Raw genomic sequence first — 22,698 nt, forward strand, 5'->3', positions numbered from 1 at the left:
GCCGCTATGGGGTGCCACAGCAAGCCCTTTCACTACTGAGACACTCAACTTTAGGGCACGGCTTTTTCCTCTAGGCTTCTTCTCTGTGTAGCTTCCAGCTTGCTAGCCGAGATGAAAAGAGAGAGAAAGCCATGTATCGATGCGTTAACTTCACTAATATGTGAAGGATTTGAACAAATTTTGTGGCAAGAGATTCCTGATATGTCCTTTAATAATGAGGCCATCCTATGATTCGTTGGAAAATGGTTTGAGGGCCCCTTTAAGATCACTAGGAGCACTGCCAGATGTGGATTATACTTTTCTTTCTTTTATGCGTTGCATGTTGCAATCACTCAGTTGAGCCCTTGGGCGCGGCCGGGCAGCCACCATTGGGGGTATGAACCACTATGGTGGCTCATACCCCTACACTAGAGTTTTATGCATTGCATATTGCAATCACTCAGTTCAGCCCTTGGGCGCGGCCGGGCAGCCACCATTGACCTTTAGCGCAACCACGTGACGTGACGTCACGACAGCCGGAGGAAAAGCTGGGCCCCAACACAATATGCAACGCTTTCTTGGCTTAACCAAGCTAAGCCTGGCCATTTTTTAACTTTATTAGTGATTACACATTTTAGAAGTATGAGTACAATGTGCCACATAATGATAACAGAGGTCATTCTTAATATTTACTGCTGTGTAATAGCCTTAACATTGTATTTAATGCACATACACTGTCTGAGTGACCGCGTCATTGTGGTATATGTCATGCAGGAAATATGTGAATTACAGACAGGTCTGGCAATGAACACTTGCTTGTGTACCAGAAAAATATGATTTTGATGCAATTAATTCAGTACCTGAATCCTACTTTCTAATTACATTGAGAAAGGTCACTTTATAGATGAAATTTTCCTTCTTTCTTTCCCCTTTCTTTTTCTTAAGTTGTTCATCAAAGGGCTCAATAACTTTTTTTTAAATATTTCGTTGCAGCTAAGCATGCTCTATGAGAACCGGCTAGTTGGTCTTGCGTGATAATTAAGAAAACATTGTGCAGAACAATAAAAAAAACAAGAAAGATGACAAACGCTACCTCAGTGTATATCTCTTTTCTTGCATTTGTGTTCTAATATTCGACGTTGTAAAGTTGAAAGGACAACAAATAAGACTTGTTTTCAAGGGTTAAATGTTTATTAACCCCAAATACTGCAAATTTAATGAAGACATGGCTGATGAATGGGTATCATTCACAGAAAATAATTTACGACAGAAGGTACGATGACATATATATATCACGCTCGGAAAATATTAAAACTACGTTTACACGCGCAGAGAGTGAAGTGGTATTGCATTCTCATTCATGTTATATAATGACAATCACTATTCCAAAAAAAAGAAAGAGCCATCGCATCAGTATCTCTTGTACAAGTAATTTTCTGTCTCAGTGCACGAAAACCTAATAGCAACCTACACTGCAGTCAACTGTGATGTATACATGTCACGCACTTCAAAATTCGTCACGAACACTTGCTGACACCAGAACTGAAATATGGGCCAAATGGTCACAATTCATATTAGTTGCGCAGAAAACAGACGGATGATGGTGGTGTCATCCACTCCTTACCCGTATGGTACTTGTATTTTGTGCACAATTCTCACGGTATCTGACCGTGGGCTTGCCCGAATTACTAGGATTCTGCGTGCCCAAAGAGGCACGAAATGCATGATTGAAATTTGTTCATCGACAAAATGCTTTCCTATTTTGCAAGGTCCCTTGGTTACAGAAAGATAGCGAGGAAACGTATATATGCATGCTATATCGACCGTCAATGCATACTGGTGTGCGACTTATGCATTTTCGAGCAGTGGATCGTGAGCAATGTCTCTACATAGTGTTTAAGCGCAAAATGGCATCCAGTTTTATCAGAAGACGCACTCACAACTAAAACGAGCAACACACGCCGCAATACACGAATTATCTGTGCCGGCACCATGCAGTCGGCGGCGCAGTGCCACCACGACTCTTCGAAACCCCCAATCGATAGCAGGCGATATGTAGTGCCACTTCATGGATACAGTACAGTTCCTTGAAAGCTTGCCTATCTTCGTAACAGCAACGTTATTCGTACTAGCAGATCCTACACAGTACTAAGCACGCACAACACGGCCACTAGGAACCACAGCGATTCCCCACTGCGTGCACGCGCGTGTAAACGCCGACAGTCATTTTCGATTTTAAAACACGGCGTCAAGTAAAACGACTTATCTATTTAAACGCAGTATAATTAACAATAAAACCAAAATATTAGCGTTTCATGTCTCTTATATTAAACTTTTTTTTTGTGACGTCATCATGCGTGGCAGCAGCGAACCCCACTTGGGGTCGTCTGCTGCCACGTGCGTGCACCCAGCGCCGGCCTAAATACTATAATAGGTCGCGCCTGCGCCTAATTCAGTCTATTAAAGACTGCACATTCTGGCGCTGAGCCGTGCTCCCGCAAGGGCTGCAGAAAACAGCGACAACCTTTCCTTACCCCTTCAAGAACCACTTCACATTCAGTTTTGCTGGCTACAATGCAGTGCGGCTGGCGTGGGCTGTCTCCACGATGCGCTTCGAGCGTGTCGATTTCGCCGTTCTTTATGTTGGCGGAAATGACCTTGAAAGCAACATGGATCTACAAGAAATATGCAACAAGATCAAGGTAAGTCTACTGAAATCACAAAATTTGAAACAATAAGCGCTAATAGTTGTGTTTTCTTTTAAATTTTAGGCCTTGATTGTTCAGCGAGACGGCCCCCGTCGTGCTGGTTTTCAAGGTGCTCCCTCGCTGCCTAGAAGATGCTGATGCGGAACAGAAAATGCAAAAACGTCGCTTGCTCAACCGCAAATTGACGGCTACGCTGAAGCGCATGCCGCGTCTGCGGAATTTGAACCCCGAGGTATGGACCCCCTTTTTCCAGCGGCATGCCGTCACATACCGTCAGGAACACGCTTGGATTATTTCTGACTCGGTAAAAAATGTTTCACTTTTTCTCGCTGCTCGCTGCGGAAGAAATGCGAACCGTTTGTCGTAGTTGTCTCCGTTACAGGATGGCATTACTGCGGTGAACAAAGCAAGTGTTGCCGTACATACTGTGCGCACTTCACCCTTTGTTGGGCGGTCGGAAAATATTGGTCCCACTTTTCAGGGCAACTTCGCTACTCTGTAGCGGTGAAGTGTAATTTTTACCATTGAACATTCCTGTGTAGATATGTTTCGGAATCGCGTTAAGCACATTTTTTCGTTCATTTCTTTGTCAAACAACGCGATAGAGCGATTGCGCAGATTGTTTATTTCCCGTTCTACAATGTTTAGTTTATTCTGTCGCCTTCCTTCAAACCACCACAGCGGCAAATGGACCCTTTTGATCGAAATTCCGCGTTTTCATAATAGCTGAATTTTGGTGCGGTTAGGTGTCTAAATTTCTCGTGCCCACAGCTACCAAAACAGGTGATCAAATTATTAGCATCGCGAACAAATCGCATTCCTACACATGCAAGCTGCTACATATGAGCCCTCAAGAATTTTCAAGAAGCATCTTTTTTTCTAAGAACCCTTATGATATTGGAAAGCCCTGATTGAGGATTCTCATACAAAGCATGCTCAGTAAGTATAATGAAAACGTGCACAGACAATGTATAATGTACTGGGTACTCTGGCTGTTTCTAATCACATTACAGGTGACCACGAGTAGGTAGAAACGAGCCTTGGGGCTGTATAGTGGGATGTAATATTCCCACTTTTTGCTGTTACAGAATCGTAGTCAGCTTTAAAAAAAAAAAAGCACTTGTAATGTCTCGGACACAAATCGGTCTGTTCTCTGCTTGCATTTATGAAAGGGTTAAGATGCACACACTATTCAAAGGTAAAACCATGTACATAGTTTTTAGAACGAAATCCTCTTTGCCGCTTCCTTGCTCAGTGTGGGTGGTGGCTGCTGCAATCCTGCAAATATTGGTCACTGAGACCAGGACATGCATTGTGTGCAGAGTTATAGAAGTGAACGAGTGGTTGCATTTTACTGAACATTACAAAGGCTTCACTTATAACCGATTTTCACATGTGCATGGAATCTGCTAACTTTTCTGTGCAAAACTCTACCGGAAAGGATATATTGCATCCGTCGGCGTTAATATATTGTCGAGCATATTTTCTTGTTTTCAGCCAACATACACATCCCCGTTAAATCAAATAGATCACTGTAGATGGCTGCCACAAGCATATTACAAGAACTGTGAATTGGAAGCTGTTAGCTACCTGTGGCACGAAGTCATGCAAGGGTACATGTAGTCTTTGTGTGCACATTGACTTCGTGTTTTACTCATTTGACTGGCTCCTATTTCACTCTGGCTGAATAGCAATAACACACAGGCCACTTTACGTTTGAGCTACTCGAAAGCTGAAGGTACATTCATAAAAGTTCATAAGTCCATGGCATTAGTGAAAAAAAAACCTTTCCTGGTACAGCCGTGCATTGTTGGAAGTGTCTCAATGCATTATAGTGATTGAACAGGCACATATTGGCTGTACCACTTGGATTTCAGCGTGCATGCGTTGGCTGGATAAAAAATTCTACCATATTTTACCTCCAAACGTTTGCTCACGAGTGGAAAGCGCCGTTTCTGTTGTAAATAGATGTGGCTTGCACACAAGGCATGTGCATGCTAAGTGTCTTGGTAAAGAAAAGTAAAGGTATGCTGCATGAACAGAAGGTGCTGCAGCCACATAACCTGACCTTTGATTTTCATTATGCTCACAGATTGAAGGGATGTAACTAAGTACGTGTCTTTTAAATGCTTGATTTCAGCCAGTGCCAACACGGGAATTCAAACCAATGGTGTCCATCTGCTTTTGGGCTGGACTCTCAATTTAGTGAGTACTAACTACTGCGTTCATTGGTGCTGACAGATATCAAGTCAGTTGTAGCTCGGCATTACTGTATTCCGTTTGTCACAAAAATGCTAGGGAACCACTGAGATCCTTCGATGTCAGCATCCTCATAATCAGTGGGCACCCCATAAGAAAAATAGGTCAATTTTGGATGGTATCCTTGCAAGTGTGAGAAGGCTAGGCCACAGAAACTCGCGTTTCTGATTTGTGCACTATTCAGCCACGTTAAAATGTGAGGAGCCTAGACATCTAAAAGACGAGCAAGCAAATTGAATGCAGCTACCGAGCAAAAGATGTGGAAGTGTAAGCTGTTGATTTTTTACTTGAAAGGCACGTTCACACTGAAGATGGAGCGGCTAAACCGGGCAAAGCTCTTGGCCAGGTGGATAAAAGCAGGCGTTAAAAGAGGCGGCAAGCCCGATCGCTCGCGGACCACTTTTTTTCCCACCTGCCAGAGCTGTCCGCTTTGCCGCAGCCAGAACACCACATGACGGTGACGTGGTGACGACGCTGGCGTGTGCGCTATAAGGATGGACGACCGGTGCCACGAGACTGCGGCGGTGCGGGCAGCCAGGCAAGCCGTCCAGTATACAGGGTGTTTCAGCTAACTTGTGCCGAGGCTTTAAAAGAGAAAGACCGAAAGAAACTAGGCCTGCAGTACTCAAATGCAATCAATTCAGTAAACTACCCTTTTGAGCAACTTTAATACTTACGGCTCATTGAGAAACATCTGCTTTATTTTTATGAAGATAGATGCTGTGGTTATTTTTTCAGGACAAAAGAAAGTGCACAAAATCGAAAAAAGTACCATGCAACTATGCACTTTTGAGCAGTGACGAACAAATGAACATTGCGGCATGCAGACAGAATGTAAAAAACATGCAGATCCGACACACTGTGAAAATTATGTAAGCAGCTTTCTTTGCTGCTTCTGTTCATTGATGGTATTTGGCAGTGATATGTTAAGTATTTGTTACCTTGCATGCACCACTTGTGTTTGTAGTACACAGAGCTCACAGGCAGACGTGCGCTGCAATGCTCAAGGTGGTGTTGTGCACCATCCATATCCTGTGAGAGTAGTGGCACTGTCATTCCCTCACACAGCGCATCGCATGGCGGGTGAGGTAGAGAAATCCGTTTATTGAATCCTTAGGAGAAATAGTTGCTGCCACGTCCTGTGTCCGACAGAGCAGCGCCTGCTGGCCATGCGGCATGGCCTCCCAGTGTTGCAGTGTAGGGACATTGCTGAACCACCACTTGCATACTGTCGTTTTGACGTCGTGGTGCTGTATTGCAGCTTTGCATCTGCACATCCTGTGTCAATTGTTGGCATGGACACACTTGCCGTGTTTATTTTTTCAGAAATAGCATAAACATGCCATACCACACCTTGAACTATCATTATAATATTTTTAGTTTGCCCACAACTGTCACCATGTCTAGTTGTGTTTTTCTTTTAAAGAGACTCCATACGAAGGATGCTTCGTGACAGCATCTTTATCTTCTCGTGTGATCATTCAGCGAGCACAAACTGCTGCAGCTTCTGCAATGCTTTTGTCTATTCCTTCCAGGCACACTACTCTCAATGTATCATTAGCGCTGAAATAGAATACCGCCCGTTGCTCAAAGCAGCTTCAATATAGATTCCAATCGGAACAATAGGCAGACTTGTGGCAGTATACGACTTTCTATAGCCATAAAAGGCAAGCTAGCATAGTGGGGCATCGCAATGCTCGTAAAAGCATTCAACTCCATTTATCTCCAAATAACTAAGCTCAAGCAGACACTGTCAAAATCCGTGCTTGTCACAGTGAGTTGGTGCGGGAACTTGAAGGTGTCGCTTTTCCTTCATTTTTGTGTCTCTTATGTTTTTGCTAAGGCTCTTGCCACAGCAAAGTTGCTCTTGTGGTATTTTAAAAGGGTAATTTACTAATCACCTAGGCGATGTCATTCCCTTCATTTGGTTGCACTGTGTGCATCAGCGCAATAAATGGGTCAAACGGCTTAATACGAAATGTTGCCAGGCTATTTTGGCATGACACTTGTGGATAACATTTTGGTGTGGCTTGGGCGAGACCGAAAGAGAGAAATTGACACATACAAGCACAAAGGCACTGTTCCCTTGTGGCCTGCACAACCACTAGTATAGCAGCTAGTCTTATCAGTTCATAGTGAGTATCACGAAGTGGAACATTGCAACTGTAGCGTGGTTGATGAGACAAGGCACTTATACAGCTGTAGCTGAAACATGTGGTGTGATCAACATGTACAAGGTTACAATACTCTACACCCTTTTTGTATTTAAGTTTTTAAACTTTGCCCACAATCTGATTACAGCTTTCCAGAGTTCCTTGGAAAATCCTCCCATGCACCTGCCATGTACCTTGCCCCTCCTCCTCGATGTCGCATGCAAGATGGCAGCAGCAGCTGTGGAACAGTTGAAGAGGCGAAGAAAGGTCCACTTTATAATAGGTTGTATGTAATAAAACTGATTGAACACAACCGATTCGGCTTCCACTTTTGTCAAGACAATTGTCAGCAAAGCAATGGAGCAATTTCATTGGGGCGATACTAATAAATAGTGCATAAATTCTTGGAAGCCCCGTCAGCTTTCTTGCTGTTAACAGGCTGTGTTGGTGAGGTGGTTTAGGCAGGGAATGCCAATTCATGAGGGATGGTCATGGCCACCATGTTCAATGTATGTGCAGCATTAATCAGTTCTCTAGACAGAGTGCACTAATGTCACAGCAGGCCAGCACTTCGACGCATGATACATTTTCAAACCTTGCATGCTTTCTTTGGGGCTTTGAGAAAATTAATGAAGCATGAAACTAAAATCGGCATGTTGCAGTTTTCAATGCATTTGTCCATTCTTGAAACAAATTTTATTGTACCAAATGCATACAGAATGATTTTGCTAGTTTTGGTCAAGTAGCTGGCAGAACAAAACCACCAAGTTCCAAAGCAGAAAGGTAACACTCCTTTTGGAGTACACAACTGGCGCAACAGTGACACCACTTGGTTCCTTGACCATTTATTTTTTCTTTTGTGGCTGATGTTTAAAAATCCTTGCTATAGCAAATGTAAAGACAAAAAAGTCAACGCACGACAGATACTGGCGCTATGGTGTAAAGTAATGAAGATATAATTTTGCATGCACATTATTTAGTATGAAATAGAGGGATACAGCACAAACGTTACTCTTCAATCCCAATAAAAAAATATGGAACTCGAGGGCTATGGATGAATCTTGAGGGCCTCGGATTCTGTAATGTGCAGCTATACTTCAGTACACAAGCATCTTTGGATTCTGCCTCTGCCTGGGTGCAGCTTTGTGACCTGGAATAAAAAGCCACAGCCATCGAGCTGCTGCAGTGGCGACATCACAGTAAAAGGTAATAGCGAAAAATTAAAACAATTATGTGGCCATGCAACTTGCACATCAGATAGGTCACCTGAAGCTTCTATTTCCAATTTTTCTGGTATTGCATAGAAGGACAAAAATTTTGAAAAGTGATAGTGTACAATTTTCATACATTAACAATTATGCATATCTAGTTTTTTTTAACCATGCAGATATTTAGCAAAAAGTTTTGAGCACGCAGAGCCCGGCGTTTTTGTAAAGGAGTTTCTAGGTGAGGTGGACACACTTTGCTGCTAATAATGCGAGTTTCAGAAAATTAATTTTGAAAAATTCAGTCACTTTTTTATTAGTACCTTTGCGGCAGCCTTCTAAAGGGCATATTTGGAGGCAGTCGCATGTGCATGCACACCCTTTCTTTTTCTAAATCTCGAAAATTGCACTTATTTTGAAATATTCATTATCGCGCTCAATTGAGTACAATCAAAACTTGGTGCATCCTCCTCCACATCAGGCGGCAGTGCTCTGTCAAGAGGTGTGGGACAAAGCTTAAATGATGGCCTGACACAGCACACTGACGCACATGCTTGCCAGGCAAAGTGTGTTGTATCAGCAGCTACAATGACTGGCCAAGATGTTGTTTCAGACTTTCTGGAGCCTGTTGTCGGGGGTGTTTTCATCTGATGAGATAGCGGGACCTTTTCTGTGCTCCCAGCACACTCGATTCCAATATTGCCTCGATTTACCAGTGAAATTCAATGATGAATATGTTGAATTAGGTGCTACTTTCAAGATTTGCAAGAACTGAGAGTGCATTAAAATGTGACTGCCTCCAAATTTGTGGAGTTCCAAAATAGAGGAATTTCTCTGCAAGAATGCCACATTTGCCACGCTCATAACTTTAAAACAAGAAAATCTGTATGGTAATAAAAGACACCCTGTACGTATACAGTGTGCATTGGAGCATTTCATGCAACCAATATTCAAGCACCTTCTGTTTACAAAGAATTCATAAAGCAAATTTATGCATTAAGACTGGAATCAGTTACGAGCACTGGAAATGCAAACACTGTTACGAACCCTGGTCACATGCCAGGCATTGTGTTGCTGCTCTCTGCGTAGGGCCTATGAATAAAAAACACCTTCAACATCGCACAGTAAGCTACCAATTGCTATGTGTAGGAAGACTTACAGTTCTTCAAATGCAATTATGACCTAGACATTCTAAAGCTTTTCTAATAATGTACTTTTAGTGAACAAGTCCCCCAAACTTGAACAACTCTGAAGCTATAATGCCATTATTATCTGAAAGATGCACTACATGTTTTTTTAACGCAGTAAGGAAACGTTCATAATCAACAATGCCACCATAGACATGAGAGTCATATAATATTGCACTGTGTGCAGCAAGGATAGCACAATCTCGCACAAAAGATTAGTCTCTCCCGCAGCCTTTGAGGCCCCCTTTATTATGTCTTGCTTATGATGCTGTGACATGGTACGAAACCATGATGACGTAACTTGTGATCGTGAGTTACTCTTGAATGAAAGCTTGTGCACACATGCATATTCCTGCATTGTAACTCTGGAGTGCACTTACAGTAAGAACACTGTGAAAAGAAGAAAAATAAGGCCAACAGCAAGAACCAGGCAGCGCAGTGCTATTTGCACCTTCTCGGCTGTTGTCAGTTTAAGTCACCTTCGCTGCAGCAGAGTCGTGTTATGCGGCGAAGCATATTTAGCGTCATGCAGTGAAGCATACCTGAAGTTAAAAGGAACGCGGGGCCCCTGCTGGTGCTTATGGTTACCCGACACTATCAGCTTAAAGTACCCACACTATGACCTCTTCATGCATTTGGACAACACCAACTGCCATGTGAAAACCTCTGTGTTCACTGCTAATCTCGCTAAGAGCCTAAATTGTTTCCAAACTACAAATTTCACCAAGTGGCAAACTTGGCAATGCTTCTGGAACCTCATTCTAAAGTACTGTAATACTACCAGGATGCTTCAATGTCAAACTGGATTAAAAACCTGGGATGAGATTGCGCAAGCTTCTAGCTTTCTGAATGTTTGCTTCACCTCCTACATCAGTGAGTAGGCAGTGTTCAATTGGGCATGCCGCTCCACCAAGCAGACGACCGCTGACGAAAGCACGGTGAAGGCGAATAATGAGAGCGCAAGCAAACATTCAGAATGCGAGATCTCGCCCTTGGATTTAGAGAAAGGAAGGATAATTTCAACGCCAAGGAACCCAAGTATGCGTTCAACAACAAAAGCTTCTGAAGGGGCCACTTCCACATCAGCACTGCGGAAAGACTCCGATGAGCTTATCAACCAGCAGAAATTTTCACTGCCACAATCGCAGGTTCAAATATATTTGCATGATGACATTCTGGGCCAAAAAGAAGATCCGTTTGAGCGATGGTGTAAGCGTGGTGCCCACTGTTGGCTCGGCTTGCGAAGAGCGACCTGCTGATACCGGACACTCTAAGCAGCTCTTTTCGATGTCTGAATCAATGGTGACATGCACTAGGTGTCACTGCTCTTCAAACATGTTGAGCTGTTGTCCTTGCTTCATGAAACATTTAAGTAACTACAGTTATGACATTGTCAAACAAAAGTGTTGTATTAGAGAATTTTGTTAACCACGAAGCATAATATCCCTGTACATTATTTGCTATGCAGTAAACTATCTTGCAGCTCTGGTTGGCGAAAAAAATGGATTTTTGCAATACCAATAGTATTCATATTAGAAAAATATTCACTTTGCATTTAGGTTTCATTATTCGAATTAGCTTTGAAATTGAAAAATTGATATTTCCACACCCATAGTTTTTACTCAAATACCTGGAACATAAGTCATTTGAGCACGTAACTTCAGGAATAGCAACAGTATGCCTCCGAAGAGTCAACACAGTTCAAATTTTTTTACATTCTTTTACAATTGTTTCCTAATGTACATTCATTAAAACCATCTTAAGCCTCAATAATTGACTAAACTAAGCTTTGATAACAGCTGCATGCTTGGATCGAACGGTGCATGTTCCAGCCACTCTAGGGTAGCAGTTTAGGGGAAAGAATATCCGTTACTTAGGAATGCCACTTGGTGACCTTGTACAGAGAAACCCCGGCTGGACTTTACCATCTGAAGCTGCTGCACAATGGCTATCACTGGCTTTTTTGGCGTTCTCGATGGCATCCACTTGCTTGAGAAGCTCGACCTCAATGACGTCTGACCACTGGCGGCACTTATTTCTGTTTATCACAGATGGAAATTGCCTATGAGCTCTTATTTCACCCAAAACACAGACTTTTGCCACATTTAAGAAAGTGGCACTCTCCAAGTCAGTGTTGTCAGCATGTCTGGCATGCACTTTCATCTCCTGCGTCAGAGTGGAGTTACTATCCCAGATTAATGTGCTACAGAGATGACAGAGACGTTGGCAAAGAAGTTATGTGCCCAGACAGATAGAATGATAATATTTATGTCTATTGCAATTCAAAGCCATCTATTTGAGCACCTTGCACAACCAGAGAAATCCTAATGGCTTCCTTTTCTTTCATCTCATAATGTGGGCGGTAACACCCCATTAAATGGTCCCTAAGATGGTTTTTGTCAACCCTGAGGAAATCTCTCACAGAAAACTTGTAGACAGTCTTGATGAGTGTTGTCAGATTACTTTTCAATGTGTTCTTTATCATCACTGTGGTGATCGTAATTTCATGTGCAGCACTGACACAGTGTGCACTCCTTGCAGACATCTTTAACTAGTGGCAGTTCACCAGCATACTTGAAGGGAGAAAAAAAGAGCATGGCCACACCAACCACATCACTGCATGTGCATGCATCAGATGACATTGCGGAACCTAAATCTATGTCAGTACGAAATGCATGGCTGCTGTCATTATTTCGAGTGCAAATATTTGTCCCACGGGCACAGAGAAGTCATTATGGCAACCACATAATTCAGGCAGCTTAGCACTGGGCAGCTGCAATATTTGTGAAGCAGCACACTGCATTCAAAGCCAGGCACTGTCACACTTGTCTGGGAAAATCAGTGCTTGTATACACAGGGGCTGGACCATTTCAAACCACAGTCACATTGGAACTCTGTCCACTCTCATAGGGTGCATTTTCTGAGTAGTCACTGCCACTGCAGGAATAATTTTCTTCCAACTGCACAAACAGAAAATTGCAGCACTGTGCTCTGCAGTGCTTGGTGCAAAGGCAGAACAGCCATGAGCCTTCTCCCATCCACAATTCAGAAATCCGCCAATACATAGATGGCTTACAGTGGCATCCCTACAGGCAGCACACACCACCTATATGCCGCCACTTAGATTGCAACACAGTGAGGGTCTCCATGCCTTTATGTAAATGCTCAAATATACAACAGGACAGGATCTTTAGGGAATAAAGGTTGTTTCACGGTCCTCACATCTATGCTACGACAAAGCCAACTCCAACTGCACAGGTAGAAATTGCTGTGGAAAATAAAATTTTACAGTTCCATGTACCATATTTTCCATACAGTACTATAGTCTGCAGGATCTAATTTGGGCTGAAAAAGCCCCTCTCATTAAGCACCATGGCAAATTTTAGTTATAGGTACATTGGACGTTGTAAAATGCCGTCAAGGGAGCATTTTCTCAAACAAATATTTCTAATTAGTTCATTATTAAAGGAAATGGAAGAAATTGAAATGTTGCATTTTCATGCTGCCAGGAGGCGAGTGCTAAAAGCAACGGCACTCAACCCCTTTGCCTTCAAGTGATCTTCCTTCTTCATCTTCCCCCATGACGGAGCCAAGGGTTCACGTCACGCTCGCATGACGAGCCCTGTCTTTTCTTTCCTTTTTTTTTCTTCTCTTCCTTTTTTGCTGTGGGGCACACATCCAGGGATGGCATTTAACATTGGTTGGCTTACGAAAGTCACGTGCCATGGTTGGTGATATTGCAGGCAGCACGTTTTACATAGAGACATTTGTGCATGTAACCTTGACTCTGGCTGAAGCAGGGCTTCGTTGAGACCATGATGGCTTTTGTTCAAAATTTCAGCTGTTTTCCCACTGTGCATCATTTTGATAATTTGGAGACAGGATTGTTAGTGTGTGATCTATGCATAGCAGTTGTCGGTTTGCAACTTCCAATCTTGGTGAGACGCGTTTTCAAATAACAAAGTGCGACTGAACTTCCTGAAGGCATTTGCCTCCTATGTTCAAGGGAAGCAGCCCACATCCGCATACCTTATTCACAGATGTCAATTCCATTTTTTTCTGCTGCTCGGTATTAAAGATGGGAACCCAAGACTGTGAAAGTAGCGTGGGCTTGGTGGTCTGGAGCTTACCATTGGTTGTCGGATCGAACCGCTGGCACCAATTGTTACGAACTGTGCACCCAGGTGCTCAAGATCGTGCCGCTGACTGCATTTTGCAGCGGCTCATGAGTCCTGAGGGGGCCAGGCAGGAGATACGGCAACAATGTAACGAGTAACAATGAATGTTTACTTCACATTGTTACGGAGTGGTCAACTCTGCAAGTTTCCCGATGGAGAGCGACAGACATGCTAGTTTGCTCAAAAGCTGAAGGCTGAAGTCCATTGGCGAAGACATCCTTTATAGTGTTTGGAATACCCTCGCTCAAGAGAAGGAGAGAGAAAACACTCTCCATGCTGGCAGCCGCCGCTCGATACATGGAAGTGTTCAATGAATTTTCTAACCCCCACTGGCTCAGCAGAAGGAAAGGCACTGACGTGAGCATACACACACACACGCACACAACACTGGCATCTTCCCTGCTGAGGACGAAGAGAAAGAGCGAATGCACACATGAAGCTTAAAGGGAAGCTGAAAGCTTTTCCAGAAAAAATGAGTGAAGAGCAGTACGTCGTGGTTTTCAACCCCCTGAATTTGAATATTGCATCGAAATTGAGCGAGAGAAAGCGCAAATATATTTTATTTCGATGAAAAGTGCAGCAGCAGACACGTCCAGCTCGCGCGCCTCGTTTCTGCCTGTGATTGGCCGGGCGCCTCGTGACGTCAACAATGGTGTTCGTCCAGACCGACTGCTGCCGCTACACACGAAGCACGGTGCAAGGTAGTTTGGTGCAGTTTTGCTGAGACGGTCATGGAAAATTTCGAGAGCTTGCATTTTTCTGAGGAGGTCAGCGTTAAGTTCAAACTCCACGAGAGCGATCTTGCACGCGACGGTGACGGGCGACGGCTTCTAGCGACAAAACGGGCCGTCGTTTGAACAAATCGCTCGGTGTTGTGGCTTGATCACTCATTTCTAGAAATCTAGAACTCATCGCTTGTCGCCCGGAAGTGCTATGAGTGACTAGCCAATAGTGCGAAGCCGGAACTGGACGCACATAACTCAAATACTACTGTTTGTCGCACGGAACGAGCAAACTATTGAATTTTACACATTCAAGAATAAGACCTAGTGCAAGGCCTTCAAAAATGTTTTATGCTCCTTTTTCAGTAAAATACATGAACTTAAATTGATAAAGCATGCGTCACGCTAGTTTCGGTGCGTATATTGCTGCCCCCATGCCGGGAATTCGTCGCTCGCGTGGAGTTCGGCTTGCAGGCGACGAGTGAACGCGACAGCCATCGCCTCGCTTGTCGCGCTGTCGCATGCAAGATCACTTGTAAGCGGTTTATACTTTACTCCCTCCATGTACGAGCCGATTGCGAAGAGTCGGCCTCTCCAAGAAGCAAAAAATTCTGGTGCAAGCACTGCTTTCCACGCGAACGAAGGCGAAGTGTTAGCATCTGCTTGTGTTGGAAATGTTCTTTGGCGAGTATATTTTTTGCTAATCTGCATTCAGCGTTCCAGTGAGTACGTTTTGAGCAAACAACTGTAGTGTTATGTTCCTGCATGCTTTCTCGTAGAACGTAAGTGGTGATGCGATCTTCGGCATTTGTGCGCTGCCCCAAAGCTGTCAGCAATCTACACAGACGGTTTAAATGCGGCAAAAGTTTACCGGCTGTTGTAACATGTGTACAGAACCTTCATTAGTGCGCCATCCGCACGCTGCTCGTAACCGGCGAATTCCGTCGGCTACGTGAGATGGTCGGTTTCTCTATGTGTGCGAGAGAAGGGGGAGCACAGCGTCCTGGGGTGAGCAGGCTTTCCAACACATGCAAACTTTACGCTTGCACTGCGTTATGGTAGCTGCATGCAGGCTGTTTCACAACACACGTGCGAATAGAAAATTCGTGGCTCTTGGCGATGAAACCTGCGTCAAGGGTGGGAGATAAACATGCACCTTCCGTTCAGCGTGCTAACACGAATGAGAACCCAAAGCACGCATTATTGATAAACTCCGGTAGTAATCGTCACGGAAGTGGTTGGAGCACAACAGTGTTGTTCTTGAGCGCTTGAAGTTGTTTCGCTTCACAGCAGCCTCCCACTTAGCTGAAAGCTTCTTGTCTTGCAGGAACTAATGGAAAATCGGAACATCGTTGCAGCCGCTGGGGTTCGTGCAAGCGGAGGCTGCACAGAACACCGGCATGATCGGCCTACAAGTTCAATTGATGCTGCGCACGTCAACTACCACTCCTATATACACACAAACAAAGGAATGTAGGGTCGAGCGAAGCAGATTAGGATGGCATGCACGCAGAAATAAACCTGGTCAGGCACGGTCGCGGAGACTGCGAAAGAGCAGAACACCAGTGCTGACGTCACTACGCCGCGCTCTACGGGGGGCGGAGCTACAGCGCAATTTTAACCGACGATTGCGTCGCTGCTAAGTGAAAAATCTACCCCAAAATTTTACCTTCATGGTTTATAAGGTTCCCGCATCCGTATATGAGCGTCTTATTGAATTCGACATACTCTTCAGCTTCCCTTTAACCGTCCCACTTGCTGAAGGAAGACAGCACTGTGGAGACTACGCAGGCATCAGGGTGTTGTGCACGCCATGGGTAAGAAGGCGAAAATGCCTGTACAAATGATAAGGTCTTTTTGCTATTGGGGCCTCCTAGGCGTTTTCCAACGGTTGCTGGCGGCTCGGCCTATTTAAAAAATCCAGCCTTTCGCTGTTTCTTTGGCGGCGCGACACAAATCGTTGACCACACAGGCCAGTCATAACATCAGTTAGACTAGTTTTTGTGCACACTCAAGGACACTGAGCTTGAACGACGCCGTGAACGCTCTGTCTTTTCAGTGCTATTAGAACTGTTCTTGTATTTTCTGTGTATACGAAGTCGATTATACATCTCTTGTGCATTTCGCAACGTGGCCTTAGATATCCAAGCACTGAAACACAGCCACATGATCAGAGTGAGCAGCATTCACTTGCATATTGTGAGTTGCCAAAATGAATTGGAAGATATTGTGCTGCGACTATCATTACTGCATCATGAAGCAACCAGAAATGACAGTACCATGCTTCACAATGTGACTTTCATTTCTCCCCTGGTGCGCTTGTACTTCTCTGGTCCCCTTTTCCACTATGTAGGGCTCCCAGAAAAGCTTTTCTCAGGACAGGGGACCATACTGTGCGCTCAACCAGGTGGCACCCATCACCACAACATTGCCCCAATTAGTCTCACCTTGTCATCTCTCGTCCTGTCCAGTGACGTCCTTCACATTTCAAGGATGAAGGTTTAGCACTGTGATTCCGATGACTCTCTTTAGAGCTCTGGGACAGTGCTTCCGCTGCCAGGGGTAATGCTACAGAACAGCGATTCCACTGACCCCAAGCAGGTACGCCATGTTTGAAGAGACAAAGATAAAACCTTGTGCAGGCTGTCCGACATGCATATACATCTTTTTCTGCGCCTCTTTCTAAGCAACAATACTTTCACTGGTGAACAAGAAGGCAGCCTTTCTTTCTTTTCATTATTGTTTCTCAGTTTTACAAGGCCATAAAGAAAAATTAAGAAAACAGGAAAGATTGCGAACCAGCCCTGCAATTTTCCTGAATTATTGGAAACGAATATGTGTGACCAGAGGATGCCAAATGAAATGAACAGCTAGGTGCAACAACAAGTGACATCATTCAGGTGGTGCAGGCGGTTTGGCGGGCCCATAAATGCCTTAATAATGGGATTTATTTGAACGTGAACATGGTGAGAAGGCTGCTTCTGCCTTGCAGTGGTGTAAAGACTGCTGCATGTCTGGAGGTTAAAATGCTCATCATTCTATCATACATGGAAGTATTCCGACTATTTAGTCGAGGCATGGGAAAGCCACTCTAAGCCTACATTAGCAAAATGTGTGGTACTGATTACAGCGACCACACTCCCTCCATGTTCATGCAACCAAATGTAAACATACTGAAACCTGAGGTGCACCTGACGAGTACAGCATTGTGTTGCTTGCCAACAGCCCATAGGAGAGGAAAGGCAAATCCCTGTGCACGCATAGTGAATTCGTCACTACTGTGCATGCTCATTTCGGCAAACTGGCATAACAGATGTATTGCGAGTGCAATATGTGACTGTAAAACACGCGCCGCGTCTTTGTCACCATAGCTTGAGCTTGGTGAGAATCAAGTGGTTTGATAAATGTACAACAGAGTCAGCAATGGTGGGACAGTTCTTAGAAACTTCACAGCATGCCCGTCTGCCTCTACAATGTAAAAAAAAAATTGGCTTTGATCCAAGAGCCAGATCTTTCTGACTGGGCAACATTCATGCACCAGCTTTGTCAGTTTTTTGATGCTCCCATTACTTGTGCTGAGGTCGCGAGAAAAGCCCGGAGAGAGTATACAATTCGAGAATCATGTACCTCTTACATTGCGGATGTCCTTGCACTGTGCTAATGCATGAACACCACCACGTCTCAAAATGATCGAATGCGGCATATTAAAGGCACAAACACTGTTACCTTATACGTCCTTGGTATGCAGAACCTCGGAACCTCCACCACTTCTAAGGAACCGCTTTATTCTTGCCGAGCTAGAGCTATGGCGAGGAAGAAGCGACACACACTACATACGGATGAGGAAGATGAAGGAAAGTCGCATTGCGCTCACAATATCGCTAACGTGGTAGTTTCCCAAAGGAAGCGGTCACATCACTGCGTATAAAGTGTATGCACAGGGATTCTGATATGTCTTCCCTGTCCAAGGGACTGGTGGCAAGCACCACAGAGCAGCACTGGTCAGGTGCATTCCAATTAAATTCTTAAGAATTGAGAAAAGGCCGATTCAACACAAAGCAACGACCTGACACCCTTGCCAACAAACCTGTTGAACTGGCATTAAGTTTCAGATATTTGCGGCAACACATAGGTAAACCAATGGGCAAGGTTCTGACTGGTGTTGTAAAAGTCGCGGGGCGCTTTTTTCGTTGCGACGATTTATCGGATTCATTTACAAGTACTGCTCCAGGAGGGCACATGTAACCGGCAAACAGAGGCCCCAGGAGAGCATTAGATTATAATCAAGGAGGCGGCAGGGTACCCAAGGGGCAGCGGAGGGATCAAAACTGGAAGCAGGGCGGTCCCAAACTGGCAGCAGCTTATGTTGCCCCAACCCACGGACCACCCCGACTCCAGCTTTGTCCGCGAAAGCGGACAGCTGATCTTAAAATGCGTCAGAAAATTCGGAAAGTACGACTTACACACAGCCTACAGACATCATATACTACTAGCACGCGCAGGCCTCGGCGAGCCCCAACCCATGGACCAGTCCGGGTTCTAGCTCTGGTGTCCCCGTTACCGATTTGGTGTCCTAGAGACGCCGCCAATGATATGAAATAGTGACACGTTTTACTAGTAAAAAAACACGATTTAAGCCGCTAACGCTACGTTCAGCACTGCCGCGCCCAACAACTTCTACAACGCCTGTGAGAACTTCGCCAATCAATGGTTGTTCTTGGCAATAATTAGAACTTGTGAATTTTATGTACCGTTCATGCTTAACTTTGTAGTGCACTGTGGCTTAGTGAAGCACTACGCTTGCATGTAGCATACGTACACATCTTCGTAACACTGAACTTAGTGTCACACATTACTTCCCCCCCCCTCCTTTGGCTTCTGGATTGGATTGGCGCGGCTCGCTACGTGCTTGCGCGCGCTTTTCCGAGCGCAGATTGCTGTGCGCCTGGTTTCTGCACTAGGCATTTGTACAGTTGCTTTTTCGAGCGCAGATCGGTGTGCGTCTGGTTTTTGCACTAGGCTTTTGTACGATCGCTTGTCGCTGCTTTCCATTCGGCGCTGCTTGGTGCAGGCGCACAGACTTGGTGCGCGCCTGCTTTTTGCACTGGTCTTTGAACACATCGCTCGCTGCACGCAGTTATATATAATTACGAAGTGAGCAAAGTGAGCGTCGCTTAGCGCGGAAGTGCTGCGCCGCGGGCGTACCGTGTATGTAAGCGCGCAGCAATGCCGGGAAACATTCATGCAAAAGCAAAGGGTCAGGAAACTGCGCTTTGTTTTCCATTACTTTGTCATGTACCTTCACACTGCGTAGCGCCGAGCGATCGCAACAAACGCAGAAATAAGTCTTTGCAGCGCGTGTGGCCATTAATTGACTCCCACCCCACAGCCATGCGAGGTGTGACTCCAGCAGCGGTGCAGTTACCCTGCAGCCGGCTGAGAGGAGGTGGCGCTTCAGTTTCTGCATGCCAATAACATTCCATTTTTTTAGCGTGTCAACGCCCGTGTTTGGGTCCACAAAGTTCACGCTGTAGTTTAGTTTCCCATTGCAGATTGAGGCTCGCTCCGTTAGCATCCACTATGTTCGGCATGCAGTTGTATGCGGCATATTCATCACTGTGGATGGTGGTCCACGGTTCAACGTAGGCTGCAATAATGGGGCCAAGCGTCGCCGCGTCTCGTCTGTCGACCTTGAATAGTCGGAGCTGCCCGGTGGTCACGCAGATCATGCCGAATACCCATGGTCCACGATCTGCAATGCCGCCGTGATTTTGGCGGCTCGGCGGAACGTTGTCGCCCGTCATCAGGCGGCCTCGATTGTATTTTCGCTCGCCGCGAAGGGCATTCATCAATTTGCACAATCCTCCCGGGGCCACCGAGTGGGGGTCGCGCCAGCAGCTCATCCCGCACAACCTCACGCCGGCTGCAGAGTAACTGCACCGCTGCTGGAGTCGCACCTCACATGGCTGTGGGGTGGGAGTCAACTAATGGCCACACGCGCTGCAAAGACTCATTTCTGCGTTTGTTAGAAGCGATCGCTCGGCGCTACCCAGTGTGAAGGTACATGACAAAGTAATCGAAAACAAAGCGCAGTTTTCTGACCCTTTGCTTTTGCATGAATGTTTCTCGGCATTGCTGCGCGCTTACATACACGGTACGCCCGCGGCGCAGCACTTCCACGCTAAGCGACGCTCACTTTGCTCAAGTGCGAGCAGCAAGCGATGTGTTCAAAGACCAGTGCAAAAAGCAGGCGCGCACCAAGTCTGTGCGCCAGTACCAAGCCGCGACGAATGGAAAGCAGCGACAAGCGATCGTATAAAAGCCTAGTGCAAAAACCAGACGCACACCGATCTGCGCTCGAAAAAGCAACTGTATAAGAGCCTAGTGCAGCAACCAGGCGCACAGCAATCTGCGCTCGGAAAAGCGCGCGCAAGCACTTAGCGAGCCGCGCCAATCCAATCCAGAAGCCAAGGAAAAGGGGGGAACACGGAGGAAGGAAACCACGGAGGAAGGAAACTAAGGAGAGGCCCTGACGTCACTCTTTGCGAAGCAAAAGTGAAGCCGGAAGTTGGCGTTGCTCATGAAGATGCTCCGCCTTTTGGGACACCCTCCTCTCTTGTTTACATCTTTCGCGAAACCACGCCGCGCTGCGCGTGGTATCACGCGCGGAGCGCGCGCGCTCGCGCAACATCCGGCAGAGCACGGTGCAGGTAACACAGCGCAACAAGACACGGTGACTAACGCAAACCCGCCCACACAGCGCCTTTGCCACGGCACGAAACCTACCAGAGAAACACGTGTGAGCGCTCAAAACCATAACAACGCCGCCATTGGGGCCCAAAAGGCGTGGCCATACAGCAAAAAAATAAAAAAGCTGCAAAAAAATGAGAACCTACTACGTCATTTCCGCCACACTTTTCTCCTAGCGCGCGGAGGCGGTAAGGTAGGGCCTCTCCTTAGTTTCCTTCCTCCGTGAAGGAAACTAAGGAGAGGCCCTACCTTACCGCCTCCGCGCGCTAGGAGAAAAGTGTGGCGGAAATGACGTAGTAGGTTCTCATTTTTTTGCAGCTTTTTTATTTTTTTGCTGTATGGCCACGCCTTTTGGGCCCCAATGGCGGCGTTGTTATGGTTTTGAGCGCTCACACGTGTTTCTCTGGTAGGTTTCGTGCCGTGGCAAAGGCGCTGTGTGGGCGGGTTTGCGTTAGTCACCGTGTCTTGTTGCGCTGTGTTACCTGCACCGTGCTCTGCCGGATGTTGCGCGAGCGCGCGCGCTCCGCGCGTGATACCACGCGCAGCGCGGCGTGGTTTCGCGAAAGATGTAAACAAGAGAGGAGGGTGTCCCAAAAGGCGGAGCATCTTCATGAGCAACGCCAACTTCCGGCTTCACTTTTGCTTCGCAAAGAGTGACGTCAGGGCCTCTCCTTAGTTTCCTTCCTCCGTGGGGGGGGAAGTAATGTGTGACACTAAGTTCAGTGTTACCCACATCTTACCTGATAGAGGGTGAACGGGGTCTTGTACAAATATCCGCTGAAGAAGAAAAGACTACACCTTCACATGCGTTAAAACACACGCCAAACTTCAAAAAACAGACGTACAATGAACCTCTACACGTTAAAATAGCAAAAGCATCACTTAATAGGCGGAAACTATTGAAAACTTTGCAAGCGCCATGGCAAGCGCAAATCCGCCATTGCTGCTGATATTGATGTTGATCAGGCTGTCCCTTTGCGATCGAGTCGGCAAGCGCGTGGAAGCGCGTTTCTTTATTCTATGGAAGCGCAATTCGCGCGATGTAACCAAAATAAAGAAAGAAAACTGTGCATCAATTCCAAATACACGCACGCAAAAGAAAATCGTCGGGATTCTCTATAACGACGTTTCCAACCCCTTGACCGATATTTCATACAGCTCGTTGCATTAATTAAAATACCTGCGGTGCATTTTCATAACGCGCAAAAAAAAAAAAATTCTGCGCTTAAGCTTACCCGCACGAACACGCAGCACAAATTCGTAGAACGCCACCAGTGCAGCCCCCAACCCCCCAAGAAAATATATAAAAGACTAGTCAATAATAATAGCATATAACTATAACGTGAGCGTCGGCGCAATCAATGGATAATTCGATTTTATTTGTTATAGAAAATCAAATGCAATGCAGTAAACAATGGATAGAATTAAGCATATAGCTTCCTGGAGTCTAAAAAAAATCTGCCTTGAAACTTGACGTGGTGACGCGGCAAATTGTGGGTATACGATTGAAAATAATTGCTATAGTGTGTTCGTGTAGAGTAAGCTCCTCAAAAGGAG

At 45.5% G+C, this 22,698-nt stretch overlaps 1 protein-coding gene across 1 annotated transcript; it reads left to right on the forward strand.

Annotated features, from left to right (window-relative positions):
- The first annotated feature begins 2,536 nt into the window (after positions 1–2,536).
- LOC142567797 (uncharacterized) lies at positions 2,537–8,248 on the forward strand. The gene is made up of 5 exons (XM_075677948.1): positions 2,537–2,681; positions 2,751–2,919; positions 4,828–4,892; positions 7,248–7,444; positions 8,190–8,248. Exons 2-5 carry the CDS (start codon positions 2,839–2,841, stop codon positions 8,246–8,248), a joined length of 402 nt encoding a protein of 133 aa, XP_075534063.1. The 5' UTR covers positions 2,537–2,681; positions 2,751–2,838.
- The last annotated feature ends 14,450 nt before the right edge of the window (positions 8,249–22,698 follow it).

This window comes from Dermacentor variabilis, unplaced genomic scaffold, assembly GCF_050947875.1.
Source record: "Dermacentor variabilis isolate Ectoservices unplaced genomic scaffold, ASM5094787v1 scaffold_14, whole genome shotgun sequence".
NCBI lineage: Eukaryota > Metazoa > Arthropoda > Arachnida > Ixodida > Ixodidae > Dermacentor > Dermacentor variabilis.

What these genes read in the sequence shown, in the direction of transcription:
- LOC142567797 (XM_075677948.1), top strand. Translation starts at nt 2,839, where the DNA reads ATGCAAAAACGTCGCTTGCTCAACCGCAAATTGACGGCTACGCTGAAG. An exon ending in TGGGCTGGACTCTCAATTTA is followed by an intron (nt 4,893 to 7,247) that starts GTGAGTACTAAC and finishes ATCTGATTACAG; the next exon opens with CTTTCCAGAGTTCCTTGGAA. An exon ending in CCACTTTTGTCAAGACAATT is followed by an intron (nt 7,445 to 8,189) that starts GTCAGCAAAGCA and finishes TGTAATGTGCAG; the next exon opens with CTATACTTCAGTACACAAGC.